This window comes from Osmia lignaria, chromosome 8 (genome assembly GCF_051020975.1).
Source record: "Osmia lignaria lignaria isolate PbOS001 chromosome 8, iyOsmLign1, whole genome shotgun sequence".
Lineage (NCBI taxonomy): Eukaryota > Metazoa > Arthropoda > Insecta > Hymenoptera > Megachilidae > Osmia > Osmia lignaria.
The window spans coordinates 9288671-9306714 of NC_135039.1; the positions used below are offsets into that span (position 1 = coordinate 9288671).

Genomic DNA, 18044 nt, shown 5'->3' on the forward strand with positions numbered 1-18044 from the left:
GAAGCGCTCGCGGTAATCAGAACCAATTAATCATTCAACCGATCAACACCAACGCTCAGATCCAAGACCTACACCAATCCAACGTCTTTTCAATTAGCGAATACCCCAGTTTTTCGTTACCAGTTCTTTGTGTTAAGTTTCTAAGTGTTCAGTCTTGTATTTTCGTAATTCTGTTTATTATATTTGTGAATTATATACAATAATCGTTCAAAGTACGGGTTCTTCATTTCAAACCGATTCCAACTACAGCTCTCCTCGATCGTCAGTCCTTTCGATAAAGGCTTCCAGCCATACAATCATCCATCCGCACGAAACAATACCCAAGCGTATAATTTCGGATCGCGGAACTGCTTTTACTTTGAATGCTTTTAAAGAGTTTTTAGGAATTGAAAATATTAAACGTGTGATGATTGCGGTCGGTACTCCTCGAGTGAACCGAACGGTCAGATCGAGCGATTTCTGCCAATTATTTGCAAAATTGTGTGAGACATTGAGGGAATGGGACACAAGTACTCGAGCAAGTTGAATTCGCGATAAGTAATATTATTTACCATGCGACAAAGGAATCTCGTAGCCGATTGCTGTTTCAGATTGAACTGGCCGGGGAATTGTATACGATCTCTGTCAGAGTCGGATTCCAGCAAGGATAGAAATTTATAAGCAAGGTGTGAAAAATGGTAAACACTAAAAAGATGCAAGCGACAAATGAAAGATATTACAGAGCGGTATTGTCCGCTTACCTACTGTACGGTGCGTTTGCTTCATCGTTATACGGTGACACATCCTCACCAGTTCTTGGAATTGCAGTCACCGAGCGAGCGGCCAGATTATCTCGAGTCGTGATAACTCGGTGATAACTCATGCTACCGATGAATCATTAATGTAGGAAAAATAAAATTTTATTATTTTGGACTTTATAATTTTGGGAGTATTTTAAATTGAATTACTGAAATTTTTTCCATGAGAATGATACCAAACGTGGCCATGTTCGGACGATTTTAAACCGTTAATCATGTTTAACATAGGAGTTAAACATGGTTAACCCCTTGCACTATTTTGACGAGTCTGACTCGTGATGAAAATTTTAGGCCAAACTTGAATATCACGAGTCTGACTTGTGATCGCGATTTCGAATTAGTCTCTCTCGCACTCACAATCCGACACTGAGGAAGTGTGTTTGAAACGCAAATGAATTAGAAACTGATTATGTGTAACAAAAGTATAATTTCAGGAAAATAAGCATAACAAAGAAAATGGTTTAGTTAACACAAAATACGAGCTGTTTGAAATACAAAATAAATGAAATATATATATTAGCAAGAAAAGTATAAAATTAGGTAATAATGAAATCTATTGAGTTGAGAATATGACACAGAATTTGTACCGGGCGTTAACAGTGAACTATTGATTTTAGATTAATTAAATTTGATTCAGTATTAACGGTATGATTCGAGATGATTCAAGCGACGATTTCGGCAACAATTAATGTATAACAAGAGAAAACGGTCCCAGGGGGAAAACTACCAAGACCACGGTCTCGTGGGCCGTCTCTCTTTAGTACAAACGGAATTTTTACAAGAAATGATGAATATCTTTGATACCTTAAAACACGGTGTTTTACGGAATGATCCAGTAGGAAATTTCCAGGACACGCAGTCCCGTAGATCGCCCGGTTTGCCTCACGATCAACCAGATTTGTCGTACTGAATAGAATGAGATAGACAACTTACCGAGCTCGATGTAAAACAATACACGATAATACAATTCAAGATAATATTTCATTGAAACCTGGATGTTGTCTGGAAATCTGGAAGGCGAAGAAAAGATGAGAAACCTTGTCACTTGTACAACACGTTCGCGATCGGCCTTTTTACGGTGTTACGGTTACGGAAACGATTATTTACGAAACAATACGATTAAACGACGCGGCGCGGAAAAAGAAATAATTAATTAACGAAACGATTTAAAAACGAAAGAGAAAAGATAGATTATTGAAAAGTATCAAATTTTACGTATTCGTATGAGTTTTTGACACGAAAACCGCGAATCGAAACACTCTCAACACTCTGCCTTGTTACACGAAGGAACTTTGCCGAGCAATCTCATTACACGATTTCGTAGACAACTATGACTCTACGCGAACACGGGCTCCCCGTCACGTACCTTACGATTTTTCGACGAAGGGTGATTTGCCTCAGTCAAGCGATCGTGTCTCAGGGTTCGACCCGCGATCGTGGGCCCAAAGTGGGGACATCATTTGGCAAATCAGGGTACGTCTCGAAGGGGAAATCTCGTGCGTATTGGGTTAGTTGATCGTTCTTCATGGTTTCTCATCCCTTCTTGACCTTTCACGCTGCTGTTGTGTAGCGTTGCCTATCTCCTTCTACTCCTCTAATGCTACGCGAATTCTAAGCTTCTGAAATGTTCGAAATCTATTACGACTCGATTTTATTCGAATTTACTAATCAAAGAGGCTCTTATAAATGATATTTCCGGTATCGAAGAAGATCTAGGTTTCTGACTAAATGTTTAACTTACTATATTGAATGACTAGTAAATGAATAGTATTAAATTATTCCGTTCTTATTCGTGTTTCGGCGGTTTACGGAAAAGGCAATCGGTGTTTTGTAATTATTATCAAATCGCGGATATATCTGAGTATTCTGTCGCATTTATTCGACATTAGTTCCGCGTATATTAATTATTAACGGTATACGTATTTGAAACGTTTACCAGATGTTCGTTTTCGATGTTTATTACCCTCATCGACCTTTGTCTCGAACGTTCTTGAACGTCGGTCGACAATTTCAAACTACAGTGATTGCCACGCAAACCTTTGCATTCTATAATCATTCAAACAGTTTCATTCCGTTCAATACCAATCGTTTTCATTCCTGATTGCATTCATTCATTGTGGAAAGGTCGGCTGACGCATGCCTTGCAGGTAGGAGAGGTATTTCGCTCGCAGGGTAGACCAAAAATCTTCTTTATGTTGCACGGTTAAGCTGGAAAATTTCAAAGTGCGTCGCACTGCTTAACCGCGCGGCGAAAGATGTTTATGATACCTCTCCCTAAACGGTTTCGACTTTCGAAGTTTTTGTTGCTACGTAGTTTCGACTAGGCAATCATCCCAAGGAAAGGTTGACTCGTATTATTTGAAAGAACTAAATATAGCCTCCTTTGTGTGCCTCGCCTAGGATTACCTCCAAGTGCTACGCACTGGCGAGGTACACAAACTCGGTATATTAACGGTCAAACTATTGAAACTAATAAGAGAAAAAAGAGAAGAATTATTATTTAATCTCAAACCCCTTTTCTTGTGTTCCCCGTGAGGAATCACTTCCAAGTGCACACGCACCCGACGGAAGAACACAAGATCGGAGGAGCGCGAACAAGGAAACGAGAAAATAAAATAAGAAAGGTCCTTCCTTGCGCCCCTCACGTGGAAAGTTTCCAAGTGCAGCGCACCCGATGATGAACGCAAGGTCGGGTTGATGGAAAAAGTAAACCCGGACGTGACAATATCCCCCCCCCCCCCCCCCCCCCCCCTTAGAATCATTACCGTCCCCGGCAATGTGGGGGTGCGTACGCGTGGTGATCGCGGTCGCGACGCGTCCGCCCTCCCGCGCTTACGCCAGTATCGGCCAACAATGACGGGCACTGTCGCAGGCGCAAGGTCCGGAGTGACGGAGCTCTTTGACGCAGCGACTTCCCCTCGAACTCCGTGGCGGTTGCCTCGAAGTCCAGGAGCTGCGACGCCGCCCCGAACAACCCAGCCAACTCTGGATCCAGGTGTCCTTGACAGTGACCCAAAGAAAGCCCTCGCAAGGTTCCCGCGGACGGAATTAAATCCCGGATCGCGGGATGACGGATCGTCGCGCCCGACAAATCTATGCTGTTGAGAAACGGGCAGCCCCGCACAGCGATCGCAAGGGCTTGTGGACGTAGGTTTCGTGTGATGACGCGATCATGTAGACGCAAGGTGGTTACGTAGAGCCCCATCCGTATCGCCCAGTAGAAGGCCTCGGTTGAGATGGCCTTCCCGTGCCAGTGATCCGGCCAAGCCCAATCTTCCGAATCAAGTTCCCTTCGAGTGGCATAGGAAGCAAGGGCGCCTTCCCTCCAGGCGCGACAGACACACTCCATTCGCGCGCAGTCCGCGAACCGCAGTAGACGCGCGATTTTTGCTATCACCTCCACAGGTAACGGGGATGAATACGCGCGTTCCCACCCCAGGAACGGATCAATCTGCGGCCTCGGTTGGATGAGGTTATCCTCATGCCACGGATCTGCTTCCTTAATAGCCAGTTTACGTTTGTGCAGCGTAGGGCCGGTGTCCTTGGCCCATCGGATAGCTGCAGCGGCCAGTTCGCGGGACGGGAACGTGATGAACGCAATCGTTCCCGATGGCTTGCGTATGATGGCTGCGTGCTCTGGACGGAATTCCCCAAATAGTTTTAGCAGGAGCTTATTTCGGGTAAATGGGGCCAAATTGGCCACAAAGACCCGCCTTCCCCTGTTGTCCTCCTTCTTGGCTCTGTACGTTGCCATCGTTGTAGCAGGTCTAAAGGGGGCGCAAAATACATAGATAACATTTGCGAAACTAACATAGAATTTTCAATAAATGCTGGAAAATTAGTCATTCAATCCGCTCCTGCAAAGAGAATATACAAAGAATCGCAATGCGCCAGTCGACCCTTCCGCAGAATCTCGGTTGCCTCTTCGTCGAATCATCTAGTTCTAATTCGCGGGTAAAAAGGCCGACTGTGCATTATAATCAAGTTTTTCCTGTCTTCCAGAACTTTAGTTTGTCTTTTTGCCTGGAAAAGAGGTTGCCCATTTCATCTTTCAGCACGACGTTATCCTTCGGCGTGATCTCTATTATTTTGTAGGGACCGTGATACCGTTTGCCAAACTTCCCTACCCTTGGTTCAACCAGGACGTATGCCATGTCCCCAACATTACCCTTGAAGGGACGTGCTCTTGTGTCGTAGTACGATTTCGATCTGATTTTCACTCGATTCAGGTTATTTCCCGCAATTTCCTGCATTTCGTTTAGACGATCGTTTAAATCGCGTATATATCCGTCATAAGTCGGAAGGTCCTCGTTAGCAGAAAATGCTGTAGGGCACCGCGCACGTTTCCCATAAATTAGTTTGAAAGGGGTAAATTTCGTACCCTCGTGCACGGAGGTGTTGTATGCGAAAATCGCGAAGGGAACTAATCTGTCCTAATCGTCGAAATCTCCAAGGTAATGCGTGATGTAATCAACCAATACGACATGGCTACGTTCGAGGGCACCGTTTGTTTGTGGACGGTAACCGGAAGTAGTAACATGTTGGATACCAAACATCCTTGCCATGGTAGAAAAGATTTTATTTAAGAAACTGGTATCTCTATCCGACAAAATAACCTTGGGAGTACCAAACTGTAAAACGAGATGGGTTACCAACGCGTAAGCTATTGTTTCCGATTTGATGTTTGGAATCGGAACTGCTATGCAGAATTTCGTAAGGCTGTCATGAATTGTTAATATATTGCTACCTTCGCAAAAGGTTCTACGGGTGTATCGGTGATAACCATAGGTTCGCGCGTTTTATGTCTCGATATCTTCCGCGTCTGACAGCTTGTGCACCCACGAATATAGTTTTCTATCTGACTACGCATGTTCGGCCAGTAGAATCGTTCGCGTATCCGTTGACGCCCTTGTGTCCTCCTACGAGGCTCCCGTGCATTTCTGCGATAATTTCAGTTCTAATTTCGCTAGGTGATAGTTGCACGCGACCGTAACAAAGGATGACCCTTACGCTGGAATCCTTGAAAATCTTCCTCAATATCCCGGGTAACGCGTCCTGCGGCAACGTATCGGTGAAATTGTCAAATCGCAAAATTCGGAAAGAATCTAAATCCAACTCGGACAACTTTTGTTTGAGTTTCCGTAAGACCGATTCTAATTTCATGATTGTTAGATCGTCAGTAAAGTTCTTCTGTAATACAATGCTGAAAATTTTATTTTTATATTTTATATTTCCCAGTTTCAGGGTTGATTTCTTTAACGTATCCAGATCTATCACGCCGATATCAACGAGTAGCTCACTGGTCGGTGTGAGTCGTAAATCACTCGTAAGAAAATGCACGTAATTGTCTCTATAATATGTCAAGTTTTGTGACGCGAAAGTTACCGTTTTCGGAACCTCTATCTTTGGAGGCGGATCCGAATATAGATCCTCGGAATCTATACGTGTATTTGCGAAAGATGTTTGTGGTAGCTCGTCGGTCCGTATTAATGTATTTTCGTCCTGTACCTGAGGATTTGGTTCTGAAACTGTCTTATTGCGTGGTATGGATAAAGCTATGGGTGGTAAAGATGGAGGAGTAGCAGGTAATTGTGATTGATGTTGAGGTCTGTATACGTCATGCGTCCGTTGTGTCAAAACGTCTAGATGTTTGTGCAAGTCGTCAATGTCCGTCTCCGTATCTAAATGTCTAGCGATTTGCGTTTGCTCTAATTCTCCTTTCTCAGGTGAAAAATCAAAAAATTCATTGTCGCTATCCGAATGAGGTGTTTTAAAAAGTTCTTTATCGGAGTCGACATCGGTGAGGTCCGGCCCGAGTGCTGAGGTCTGGGGTATTCCCAGTGCTCGTGGACATGACCCCAGGCTCGGTAGGACGCTCCTACGACGAACGAAAATCGGTGGTTCGGACGCATCTGAATCAATATCGAATCTATCACTGTCTGTGGTTATACCTGTCGAGGTATTCGAGGTTATTATGATTGCAGGTTTCTGTAATGAAAGGGGTGTAGTCGATAAAGGTTGAGATGTAGGTTTGTCTGAAGATCTGAGTCGAGTTCGAGTGGAGGTGGCTTCTGGATCGTGAGTAGGTGGAGGTCTTGGTTTTGTTTTCGATCCTAACGGTCTTCCTACCTTGCATTTGACAATCGCAGGCGCCAATTCGGAACCGGACGTTTCGGGTGTATCCGTAACCGGCAAAACGACTTTGGGTTTCGCAGCACGACAAGCATTGTTTGATTTGACAAGCGCGCTCGTACGTTGGAATCTCTTAATCGTTTTAATAACCAAAGGCGGATCACGGGGATCAGCCTGAGGGGATTTTTCCAAGCCGACCGGGCTCGCAGGCTGTTCCTCATCAGAAGAGGAATCTAGCGAGAAGTCGTCAGAGGTGTTCAGTTCGTCGATAATAATTGGGTTTCGCGACAGGGCATCGGCGTTAGTGTTAAATTTCCCTGGTTTGTGCGCGATATCATATTCGTAATCCCGTAATTTCAATCTCCAACGTACTAAACGTTGACCGGGATCCTGAATCGAATTTATCCACCTCAACGGCTCATGGTCACTCACTAATTTGAATTTTCTACCGTAAAGATATGGTCGAAAATGCAATACCACGTATAAAACGGCTCAACATTCCTTTTCGGTTGTAAAATAGTGCCGTTCCGGTTTGGTTAACGTGCGCGAAAAGTATGCTACCGGTAAATCATACCCATCTTTCTCCTGACTCAAAACGGCTCCTATTGCAAAATCTGAGGCATCTGTAGTTAATGTAAACGGCTTGTCGAAATTTGGATACTGCAAAATCGGTGCACGACACAGTGCTTTTCGTAACGCGGCGAAACTCTTTTTCTGTTCTTTTCCCCAAACAAAAGGAACATTCTTTTTCAGCAAATCTGAGAGAGGTTTTGATTTTTCCGCGAAATTTTCAATTAAACGTCTATAATAACCCACCAAACCTAAGAATTGTCTGATGTTTTTCGCGTTCTTTGGCCGCTGAAAATTCTTAACAGCGACGATTTTTTCGAGATCAGGGCGGACTCCGCGTTTACTAATCACGTGTCCTAAATACGCGACTTCAGTCTTAAGAATTTCGCATTTGTCGGGTTGCAATGTTAAATCGGCGTCGGCTAGACGTGTGAATAGACGTCGAACTTTCTTACCGTGTTGCTCTAAGTCTTTCGCGTAAACAACTATGTCATCCAAATACACGAAATCTTCTATTCCTTGCAACCCGCGCAAAACCTGATCCATGAGTCGTTGAAAGGTTGCTGGTGCGTTTTTTAGGCCTTCGGGCATGCGAATATATTCGTAGCGCCCGTTTGGTGTACTGAAGGCAGTTTGATGACGATCTTTGGGGTCCATTTCGATCTGCTGAAACCCGCTTGCTAAATCGAAAACAGAAAAATACTGTGCGTCTCCAATGTGATCTAAGATTTCTGTGATGTTTGGTAAAGGATAAGCGTCTCCCATTGTCTTTTCATTTAGTTTACGAAAGTCTATTACCATTCTCCAGCGTGGGTTTCCCTTTGAATCTGGCTTCTTGGGTACTATCCACAAAGGAGGATTATAAGGTGAATTTGAAGGTGTAATGATGTCATTTGATAATTTGGTCAAGATCTGTCGTTCTATTTCTTGTTTATGCACTGGTGGAAATCTATATTGTCGTGTGTTTAATGGTATATCGTCTATTGGCCTTTTGCCAAGGATGAGTTATTGTTCGCTCGATTCGTCTAGGAAACATACACCGAAATCACGATGTACGAAGGTCGCGTGATCGTGGAGCGCGTAGGCACAAAGGAACGTTTGAATTTACCAACCGTGCTGCGAAATATTGACTTCACGCGTCTCTTAAATCGCAGAATGGCGAGCCAGTGGAATCCGAGGACACTTCTGGTCCAGTGAGGTTTTCACCTGCGAACCTCAGATCGACAGGGGCACTGACTTTACGATTTCACTTACAATCAAAGGATGAGAAAGTCGCGTACTAAGTTCCGACCCTCGATTCCTTTGCAGATTGAAATACATGAATTTAAGACGATCCGATAACCGTGGATTTGCCGGAATCCGTCAACGTTCGTTCTTCCTGTTGTACAGGGCGTACTCAAGGAAGAAATTAAGACTGCCAAGAGCGAGATCACGGCCCTCCAAATTACAATGTAAAATTGCCAGAGCACAAGCAAAACGAGGATGACTCGACTAGGTTTCCCTAGGAATCAACGACGTCTCGGATATGCCTCTGTAGAGCGATCTTTCGCGGGTGCTGAGTCCCAAGATAGAAGGCCACTACTAAATGAAAGGGAGATGTCCAAGCTCGGGCTCTAGTCACGACTTGCTGGATCGCAATCTTAAGACGGTTGTCTCTAGAAAGAGAGCCGTAGGCGAAAGCGTCCGTTCTGCTTGTCGTTTGGGACCAGAGTGTCGATCGATGGATCGACACTGAGCTCCTTCGATCCGGCGTTCGAAGGAGGGGATCCGCGCACGCGCTCCACTATGATGAATAAGTAGGGACAGCACGTACCATCGCTATAGTTCCGATCTCCCAAGAAAAATCTATACTACTTTGTACTATACTATGTAATTGTACGAATGTACGGTTACAACGTATTGGAGCACTAATCCGAATTCTGCTCGCAAACAGTTGTCAAACAGCTCGCGAAATTTCGGTACAAATGTACATACAGCCAGTCAAATCCAACTATACTCGATACAAGCATAATATTATTGGCAAGTCTACGAATTTTCGAAAACGACAAAAGTTCTATAACCATTGCAGATAAAATGATGTAACAAGCCACACGAGTCTCTGAAATGTTCGGACGCTGCTGGACGGATGAAATCATAAGCGCAAAACAACGCTTGAACAAAACCGGGAAATATACATGCGCTATTACAGGTAATAGAATACCCGGGCTAACGGTGATTAAGAAAACTCATAATGCCAATAAAACAAAGGGAAGGGAGATGTATTCTATACTTCAGAAGTCAAAACGAGACCAATTCATACGACATACCAAGGGAATCGGATAGCGTTTGCTTTAAATGCCCAGATTTTCATCTTTCATTTCACTTTACATTCGTATATAGTATAAGATAGTATAACAATAGCATAACAACCGATTAAACAATGTCCAGAAGCAATTTGAAGATACTGTTGTGGAATTGCAGAAGTGCGAGGGCTAAAAAAGATTCAGTACGAGAAATCTGTCAGAAAAATGACATAGTAATTTTAACAGAGACTTGGCTAAAGCCTGAAGACAAATTCGACATCGAGGGTTTCAAAGTAATAAGGGAAGATAGAGAACATGAATGTAAGAGGAAAGGCGGCGGCATTGCCTTTTTCATACGAAACGCGATTCCATTTGAACGTTCAACAACAATTCATTGTGGAGACCACAACATAGAGTCTCTGGGAATAAAAATCTTTCCAGAAGGACGGGAAATTCTGTTAGTTGCTTGCTACAGATCGCCAGGTAAACCACTCATTGAATTAGAATGGAGGGATTTCTTTAACAAATTAAACAGTCACGAGTGCTGTATATTGGCGGGTGATTTTAACGCCCACAATGTTGCCTGGAACTGTGCTAAATCACAAGCAGCCGGAAGGATACTTTTGAAAATTATCAATGATTACGATTACAAAGTGCTCAATACAAAGACACAGTCGCATGAAGGAAATAAGAAGTACGGGCCAAGCAATCTGGACTTAATTATTTCCCATGCCAAATTAGTTAACATTATAAAAACTAAGCAACTGGACAACAGTAGGGGCTCAGATCATTTCCCTATAGAATGTACCGTGAAAATATAAAAGGCCGCTTACACCGGGAAATCAGACAAAATGTTTTCCGCTAACAGAATAACACGTGTATAATGCTAACAATGAAATGAAGGTCACAGAACAATTTATAAAAAAAAGAGACAAGCGGTAAATGTACTACATTGACATTTTCGACACTCTCGATAATCTCTGCATCTTGGTTCCTGAGGTTTCTCGAAGCACCATTCATCGGACTTTGACTGAAAAGTTGGAATATCGGAAGGTGTGCGCAAGATGGGTCCCGCGAATGAACACAGAAGACCATCAACGGCAACGCGTTGACTCTTCCCGCGAATTTCTGCGGCGCTATGCAAACGAAAAGGATAATTTTTTGGATTCGATTGTCACGAGTGACGAAACCTGGGCGTTCCACTTCACAACGACATGCTTCCTCAACGACATGGCGGCGAGCTGGTATGATATGGGCATACAAAAATTGCCACAGCGCCAACAAAAAAGCATGGACCGAAATGGGGACTATGTAGAAAAATAGAAGAATGTTCAAACTTTAAAATAATCTATCAATTATTGAAAATAAACGTATCTTTCTACTACTAATAAAAAAATTGGGGACTTTACTTTTGGTATCACCCTCCCTTTCTACGTCGAAACCGTCGATGTCGAATGGTTCCAGACTTTAGACAAGTCTCTGTTAAAATTACTGTCATTTTCCTGACAGATTTTTCACACTGAATCTATTTCAGCACTCGCATTTCTGCAATTCCACAACAGTATCTTCAAATTGCTTCTGGACATTGTTTAATTCATGGATGGCCAACCTTTTCAGCATGCGGTCCAAATTTCAAAAATAATATTTCCTGACGAGCCACGCATCTAATTTTTATTGTTAATTAAAGTAAACCAGCAAGCGTGCTACAGCTTCGACCACATCGTCGCTTCCCAGTAGGTGAAATCGTGGTCAAACGCTTGCCTGGTTTAATGTAAAAAAAAAACAAGAAATAGATATATTTATTTTTTTGAAGAAAACAAAACATAACTGTGAATCAAACATATTTATTAGACAATTTAAAAATATTTAAAAGTGAGAGTAGTGGGGCTATGCCGGTTCTAATTCACTTGCGTCAGCATTTTTTTTGCTGACTCAGCAGAAATTTGACACCCTCAGCAGAAATATGATACCCCGCACCCCCATCCCCCTCCCCCACTTTGAACTGAAATTTGATACATTCGTGACTATAAAAGGTTGGTGTTTTGCTAAAGTTTCAAGCATACGCAAAACCAAATTGACCATCACCGCAAGTGCATCGTTCGCGAGATTGTATTGTGAAGAGTGAAATATGTATTCTCAAAGTTTTAAGGAGTTTTTTTGCAAAAGGAAACACCCAAGGTCTATCGAAGAAGAGACACGCAAAAAAATAACAAAACATCAGGATGATGTAAAGTAAGGGTTCGAAACATATTCCATTTAAAGCTGGAATAAGGTATTTATTTGTTCAAATAACATACTTAAATGGCGTTTATTTGTTCTAGAATCAAACCTCAATGATCATGCCAAATTTTGGGTTGAAAATATCCGTTGACAGATTCTTGTACGAAGCATTTGGAAATTGGAATAAATATATTCGGCAACAAGATTTATCCCCAACTCATATTATCGGACAACCGCAACAACCAGCTGGAGCTGAGCATAGTAACGTGGTCGCTGATTGTAGCTGAAGCAGACAACGTGCGCAGCTTCTTTGAAGATGCAACAGATACACGTGACAATATTAACTTTAACGATGTACGCGTTGAATTTGGAGTGCTATATGGTGAAAAAGTTCTTAAATTGTTCAACAAAGATATATGTATGTGTATGATGAGAAAAACGTTTGAGAAAATGATAATTTTAAATGATTGTATAATTGAAATGCATAATGCATTATACGATACACTGTATTCGGTGGAGCAAAAATTTAAAGAGTTTGTAACATTAGTTCGGGGATACGGGGATGTAAAAGTGCATGCGGAAGTTGTACAGTATATTAAAGAGAGCCACAATTACGATCGAAATTCAATCATCGATGGCGAATTAGTAGCTTTAGGCATTCATGCAATAATAACAGCGGCATCAACATGATCTTAACAGAGAAAATAAATTGAATTATGTTACAAATTATACTTTAATAAATCATAGAATTATGTTACAAATTATAATGCATTGCATCATTTGCAACTTCTCTCTCTCTACCTATAAACCCAAACATCCCAGGAAAAATTTCACTTTCTATACGATAGTCGTACGATGTGCATATGCACATTTGATCTTCGAATTAGCACAAAAAGAATTCGCACCAGATTGGAAAATACTTTTGTCTGCGTGCGTTGCTGGAATATTGTTAGCCAAAGAGTTAGCCAAAGAAGAAAGTAATGGCACCGCGGAAAAGTAACAAGAAGAAGAAGACGAAGTCACGCAAACTTCCAGTTGCAAAACGTGGGGGATTTCTTCCAGCACTTGTACCTATTTTTGCAGGCCTTTCAGCTTTGGGCACGGTGGCTGGCGGCGCAGCAAATATCACCAAGGCAGTCAACAATGCATCTGCAGCACGGAAAACATTGGAGGAAGTGAAACGGCACAATCGTGTTATGGATGGCAATGGACTTTATCTTGCACCATATAAACGGGGAAAAGGAATTAAAGAAAAAAAAAGAAGCGCTTCGGCAAACTGTAACGCTTCCACAGGGCGCAATGACAAATGTACAGTTATATAACTTTGCACGAAAGTTGAACTTTCCATATTTTTGAGGTGTTTTCATGCGTACAAATTTACCCTTTAAATCGTTCTTAAACGAATGCGGTATCGTGAATTTAGATAAATCGGAAGGTCCTTGTACACACTGGGTAGCTTACATAAAGCGGGGTAATCGTGTTAAATATTTCGATTCTTTTGGAAATCTGAGACCACCGACAGAGTTAATAAACTACTTCGGAAACCATGTAACAATTTTATACAATCACACGCAGTATCAAAAATTCAATACGAGTGTATGCGGACAACTCTGCTTGCATTTTTTAGCTGGAAATGTAACGCGTACGTTGTCACGATCACACACGAATAAGCAGAATTCAATGTGATAGTTTCCACAGTTTATTAAAATAATATAGCCTATGTCACTCCAGAGAAGGCAAGGAAGCTACTGTTAAAATTTGGTATCAATCGGGTAAGTAGTTTTTTGAAATTTTTCTGTACATACAAACAAACGCTGTCTCTTTATATAATAGTATATGAAGTATGATTATTGGGAAGGGTCGGGCAAATAAATTACATTAATAACGGTTATATAATTTTTATTTTCATATTATATTACATTAATGAAGTATGGGGAAGGGTGAGGTAAAGAATAAATTACACTAATAATGGTTATATATAATTTTAATATACTAACTAAGTAATAAAAGTAAATTATATAAATGTATGTAGTAATTAAGTAAATATATGTCGGAGAGGGAAACAGCTACCACCAGTCCGGCTATAACAGATAAAATACACATTAATACGCAGTAAAAATCTAATAAATCAAAAATAAAAACGGACAGGCAACTTACATCGATTTCTTCCCCGAACAAATATCGGAGGTCGAATAAATCGACCTCCGTACACGTTGCCGCCCACCGCGATTCATACATGCGCCGCCGCTTCTGCCGCTCACGGCACATTGCCAACAGCAATGCTGCTTCCTCGGTCAGGGTCAATTGAAACGCTGGCATAATTATCGCTGTTAAGACGAAAACAATTAGTTAAAAATAAATAAAATTTACACGCTAAGGGTAATTGTTGAAGATTACTTACGATAATATTTGGCGATTGCCAAAAATGCAATACCCTCTAACCGCGGAACCTCCATCTCTAACAGCAAATAATGAATAGCAAAACGAACACGCTTCGGTTTATAAAGCACTGAGAAAACATCTCCCTCCAAACTCTAAGACCTGAGATAAGTAAAAACTCCGGTCTCCCTCTCTCATGAAATTGCAAGGTTTGCATGAACTCGAAACCCTACAGGCTTATAAAGATACTTGGAAATTAGTAATATTTTACTCGTGGAGCAAAGAATAAATTATGTTTTTACGAATAATTATTTATTTTATAATGTCCCCAAGGCAATGTTCTTGTGGATTGTGGAATTATAAATCGTTTATCATCGTAGGGACTAAGCACCTTCTTTTCTTCACATATAGAATATACATTGTGCAATTTTGAACGAATACATCTCTGTTCACGATGCACTTCTAAACGATCATACAAGCAACGTATATAATCATCGAAGGAAATAGTTTTCCTAACTACGTTACTTTTGACACCCTTCACTTTTTTCGTGTCCCGTTTGCCCTCTACGTGCAAAGCATACATTTTCGACCGAAGTCCGACAAACTCAGTCATTATACACCCATTATTTTCATCCTTCATTAATCCTGGTACTTTTTTATTTACTCGTGGCATACTGTAAACATTGTCCTCGGTATAGTCGCTCGTATCAAACCGATGTATATCGCGTTTCATTACATCGTATATGTCATCACATTCCAGTTCGTATATAAGACTGTCTGTGTCTGTGTATAATATTTTACAAAGATGTTTAAATTTCGGCCAAACATAATCATGATGGAATTCGTACAAACGTGTTTTTGATATATCCAGAATACACATACCAACATAAATGGGTTTTCTAAATTTAATTTCCAACTTTCGCATCTCTATTGCGACCAAATGTTCCGAAAATATTGATCTGCTATGAAAATTTGGTTTTGATATCAGGGCCTCGGCCCCGTATCTACCTTCCCATTTTGTAACTAATTTAATGACTACATGATTTCTAACGTTCTCCATAGTTTTACCAAAGACTGCATTATTCATTAATTTAAATAAATTCTTTTCAAAATCATTTTTAGCTACAGTTCTAAGTTGCGTGTTTAAATTAATGTATTCGCGAAGCCATGGCGATTGTTTAAATTCTAAAATGCGATGAATTACAGAAACTTTTAAGCCATGATTTAAGCATTGTTGAAGATTGCGGTAATGGATGATGTAACGTTGCTTATCCTGAACTGTAGCGAGTAGTTTCTCATGTTTGGCATTAGGAGGCTTCTCGCGTATTGGGCAAAAAGGTAAATCTGCGTGCTTATCGTGTAATTCTAGCGGGTATTTCAAATCGACTTCCAAAATATATCCAATGTTCGAATTTTCGGATATCGCATGAATGTTAAAAGTTTTAATTTCATTATCGTCTAACCACTTAAACTCGCCGTAAGGAAGATACTGCGACATTGCCCATCCATACAAATTATTAACGTCGAAATAAACTAAATATCACGATGGTTCTTCAGAATTGTACGAATCCATGTATTTATTATTGGCCTTTGCATATCGATTAGAACATTGACTTAAACCACCACGTATGCCGCGCTCTATGAAAAGTAGCATATCGATATCTGTCAATAATTTTAATTCGATACGCGTGTGCTTCAGCATTGCATCCCACGTAAAACTGGGTAAAGTACAGTAATATGCAAGATCCAATTTGTAACTTTTCAAACAGCTGCTTCGAAAATTTTCAAAAATGTCGGCCAATAATAAAACGTCTGTTTTTAAATATAAATCGTTATATTCGCCAAGTGTTTTTATATTAAAACTGCGCCAGACTTTTATCGCGTGGTCATAATCCTGCTGTGAAACTGTACAGTCGCTTAGTTGATTATAAAATTTCTCACATGTCGGCAATGTTGTCTCATTCAGTTTCATATAGTCGGTAACATAATCGTATGGAAAGATGCCTTTTCGTGTAAGCAAATCGAATTTTATTTCATCCAAAAAATTAAATTGCGATCGTAAAATCGTCATATCGTCTTTCTCTAAATACGAACTCAATTTATCTAAACTTGAACTTAAAAATTTGAATGAATCTATAAATCGAAGCGAAATTTTGTAACGTTTTAGATTCGTTGAAAATGAAATATATTTTTCTTTTGTAATTGGCAATACTGATGTTGAACTTTCGATAATCTTTACTAATTCTTTTATTACAAAATGTGCATCGTATCCCGATAAGTTATGAAACACTATCGGTATAAAACGTTTATTTTTATAATTTAAATTACATCCCTGATGAGCTGGTCCTCGATAACGACCAGTGAAATGGCAATGATCTCGAACTTTTGTTTCGTCGATGTCGAACGGTTTTTCGCAAATATAACAATGCGTTGCATTCATATAATTTTCTCTTTCATCACCCGTCAAATTTGTCATGGGCACAATCGTATTAAATAATGGTGCAATTTTTCTTACAAGGTTCTCAAGTTCATTCACGAACCATTCAGCACAGTCAGGACCCGATACGCGCGATACTCACACACCGATGCGTTGTACGAACAGTGAAAATAATATCCCACACTGTATGCTTCGTGCTGCTGGTATGCATTGCAGTGTCCTTGATTGATGCTGCCGTTAACCTTCTTAAGCAAGCATTCGAAATCGGCGTACACGATGAATGGATGACGTTCTCGGTGACAAAAATTATCGTTCAAGTTTGATGTAGAAAATAATTGTTTATTTCTCGCACTGAAACTTTTCACATCAGTTTTATTATTAGCGGTAAACTCCCCATACAACACCGTATTCACTTTTATGCATGAATGATTTTGGAAAACTTCCGCTAGACGTTGGAATACTATTTTTCTAGCATCTTCCAAAAAGTTTCGTGGGTCAATATGCTCGGTGTTGATTATAATTTCTGTAGTTATCCGGTTATGGAAAGCTGATTCTACGTCCTCCCAGATAAGAGATGATGCGTGTGATTCAGCACCTGTTCTCCCTTGACCTTCACCTATTTTTACAGATCCGTGTAACTCTGCTCTTAACGATTTAAATCTCGCTATCCTGGCTGTTAAACTATTTTTCAAACCAGTTGATAAGTCCTTTTCGAGTTGCAATCGTTCTATCATTAAATCAATGCATTGATTGCATTGCGCCAGACATGCGTCTCGGTCGTTGTTGTTACTTATGGCCGCAATACGTCGGGGTAAAAGTTGTTCTATACATGCAAGTTTGTTCAGTAATATTGCCTTTTGACCACTAGGATGATCATTGTTACGATGCAATGTCCTACGCAAGGTGCCGATTCTTTCTTTGTGTGCTTTTATATCTCGCCGTCCTTCGACTGATAAATCACCTCCCATTTGTAATCGATCGTCTATCAATTCAATGCACTGGTCACATTGCATCCAGCAATCACAACGCTCATCTTCGGTATTGATGTTTATTACCCGTTGCGCCAATAATTCGGCAATGCGTTCGAGTTCTCGCAGTACCGTGGTCTCCATTTCTCTTTTCACAAACGCGTTAAGTATTCATGCACTTCTGATTATCCAACTACATATGACACACAACGCCGATTTTCTCCCATTTTTATTAAAGTCTCGATCTCATACATAGAGA

General features: G+C 40.8%; 2 protein-coding genes across 7 annotated transcripts in view; both read right to left on the bottom strand.

Annotated features, from left to right (window-relative positions):
* LOC143305497 (uncharacterized) overlaps positions 1-18044 on the bottom strand; it is a 743008-nt gene that overhangs the window by 418400 nt on the left and 306564 nt on the right. The gene's annotated exons all lie outside the window — the stretch shown is intronic.
* LOC143305568 (uncharacterized) lies at positions 14034-18022 on the bottom strand. 4 transcript variants are annotated; one of them, XM_076689658.1, is made up of 3 exons: positions 14403-18022; positions 14159-14328; positions 14034-14082 (listed from the first exon to the last, which is right to left on the bottom strand). In XM_076689658.1, the coding sequence occupies exons 1-3, from the start codon at positions 14455-14457 to the stop codon at positions 14068-14070; spliced, it is 240 nt and encodes a 79-aa protein (XP_076545773.1). In that variant the 5' UTR covers positions 14458-18022; the 3' UTR covers positions 14034-14067. The 4 variants fall into 2 exon arrangements, 1 of the variants encoding a protein (XP_076545773.1); XR_013062561.1 differs by having other exon boundaries at positions 14159-18022.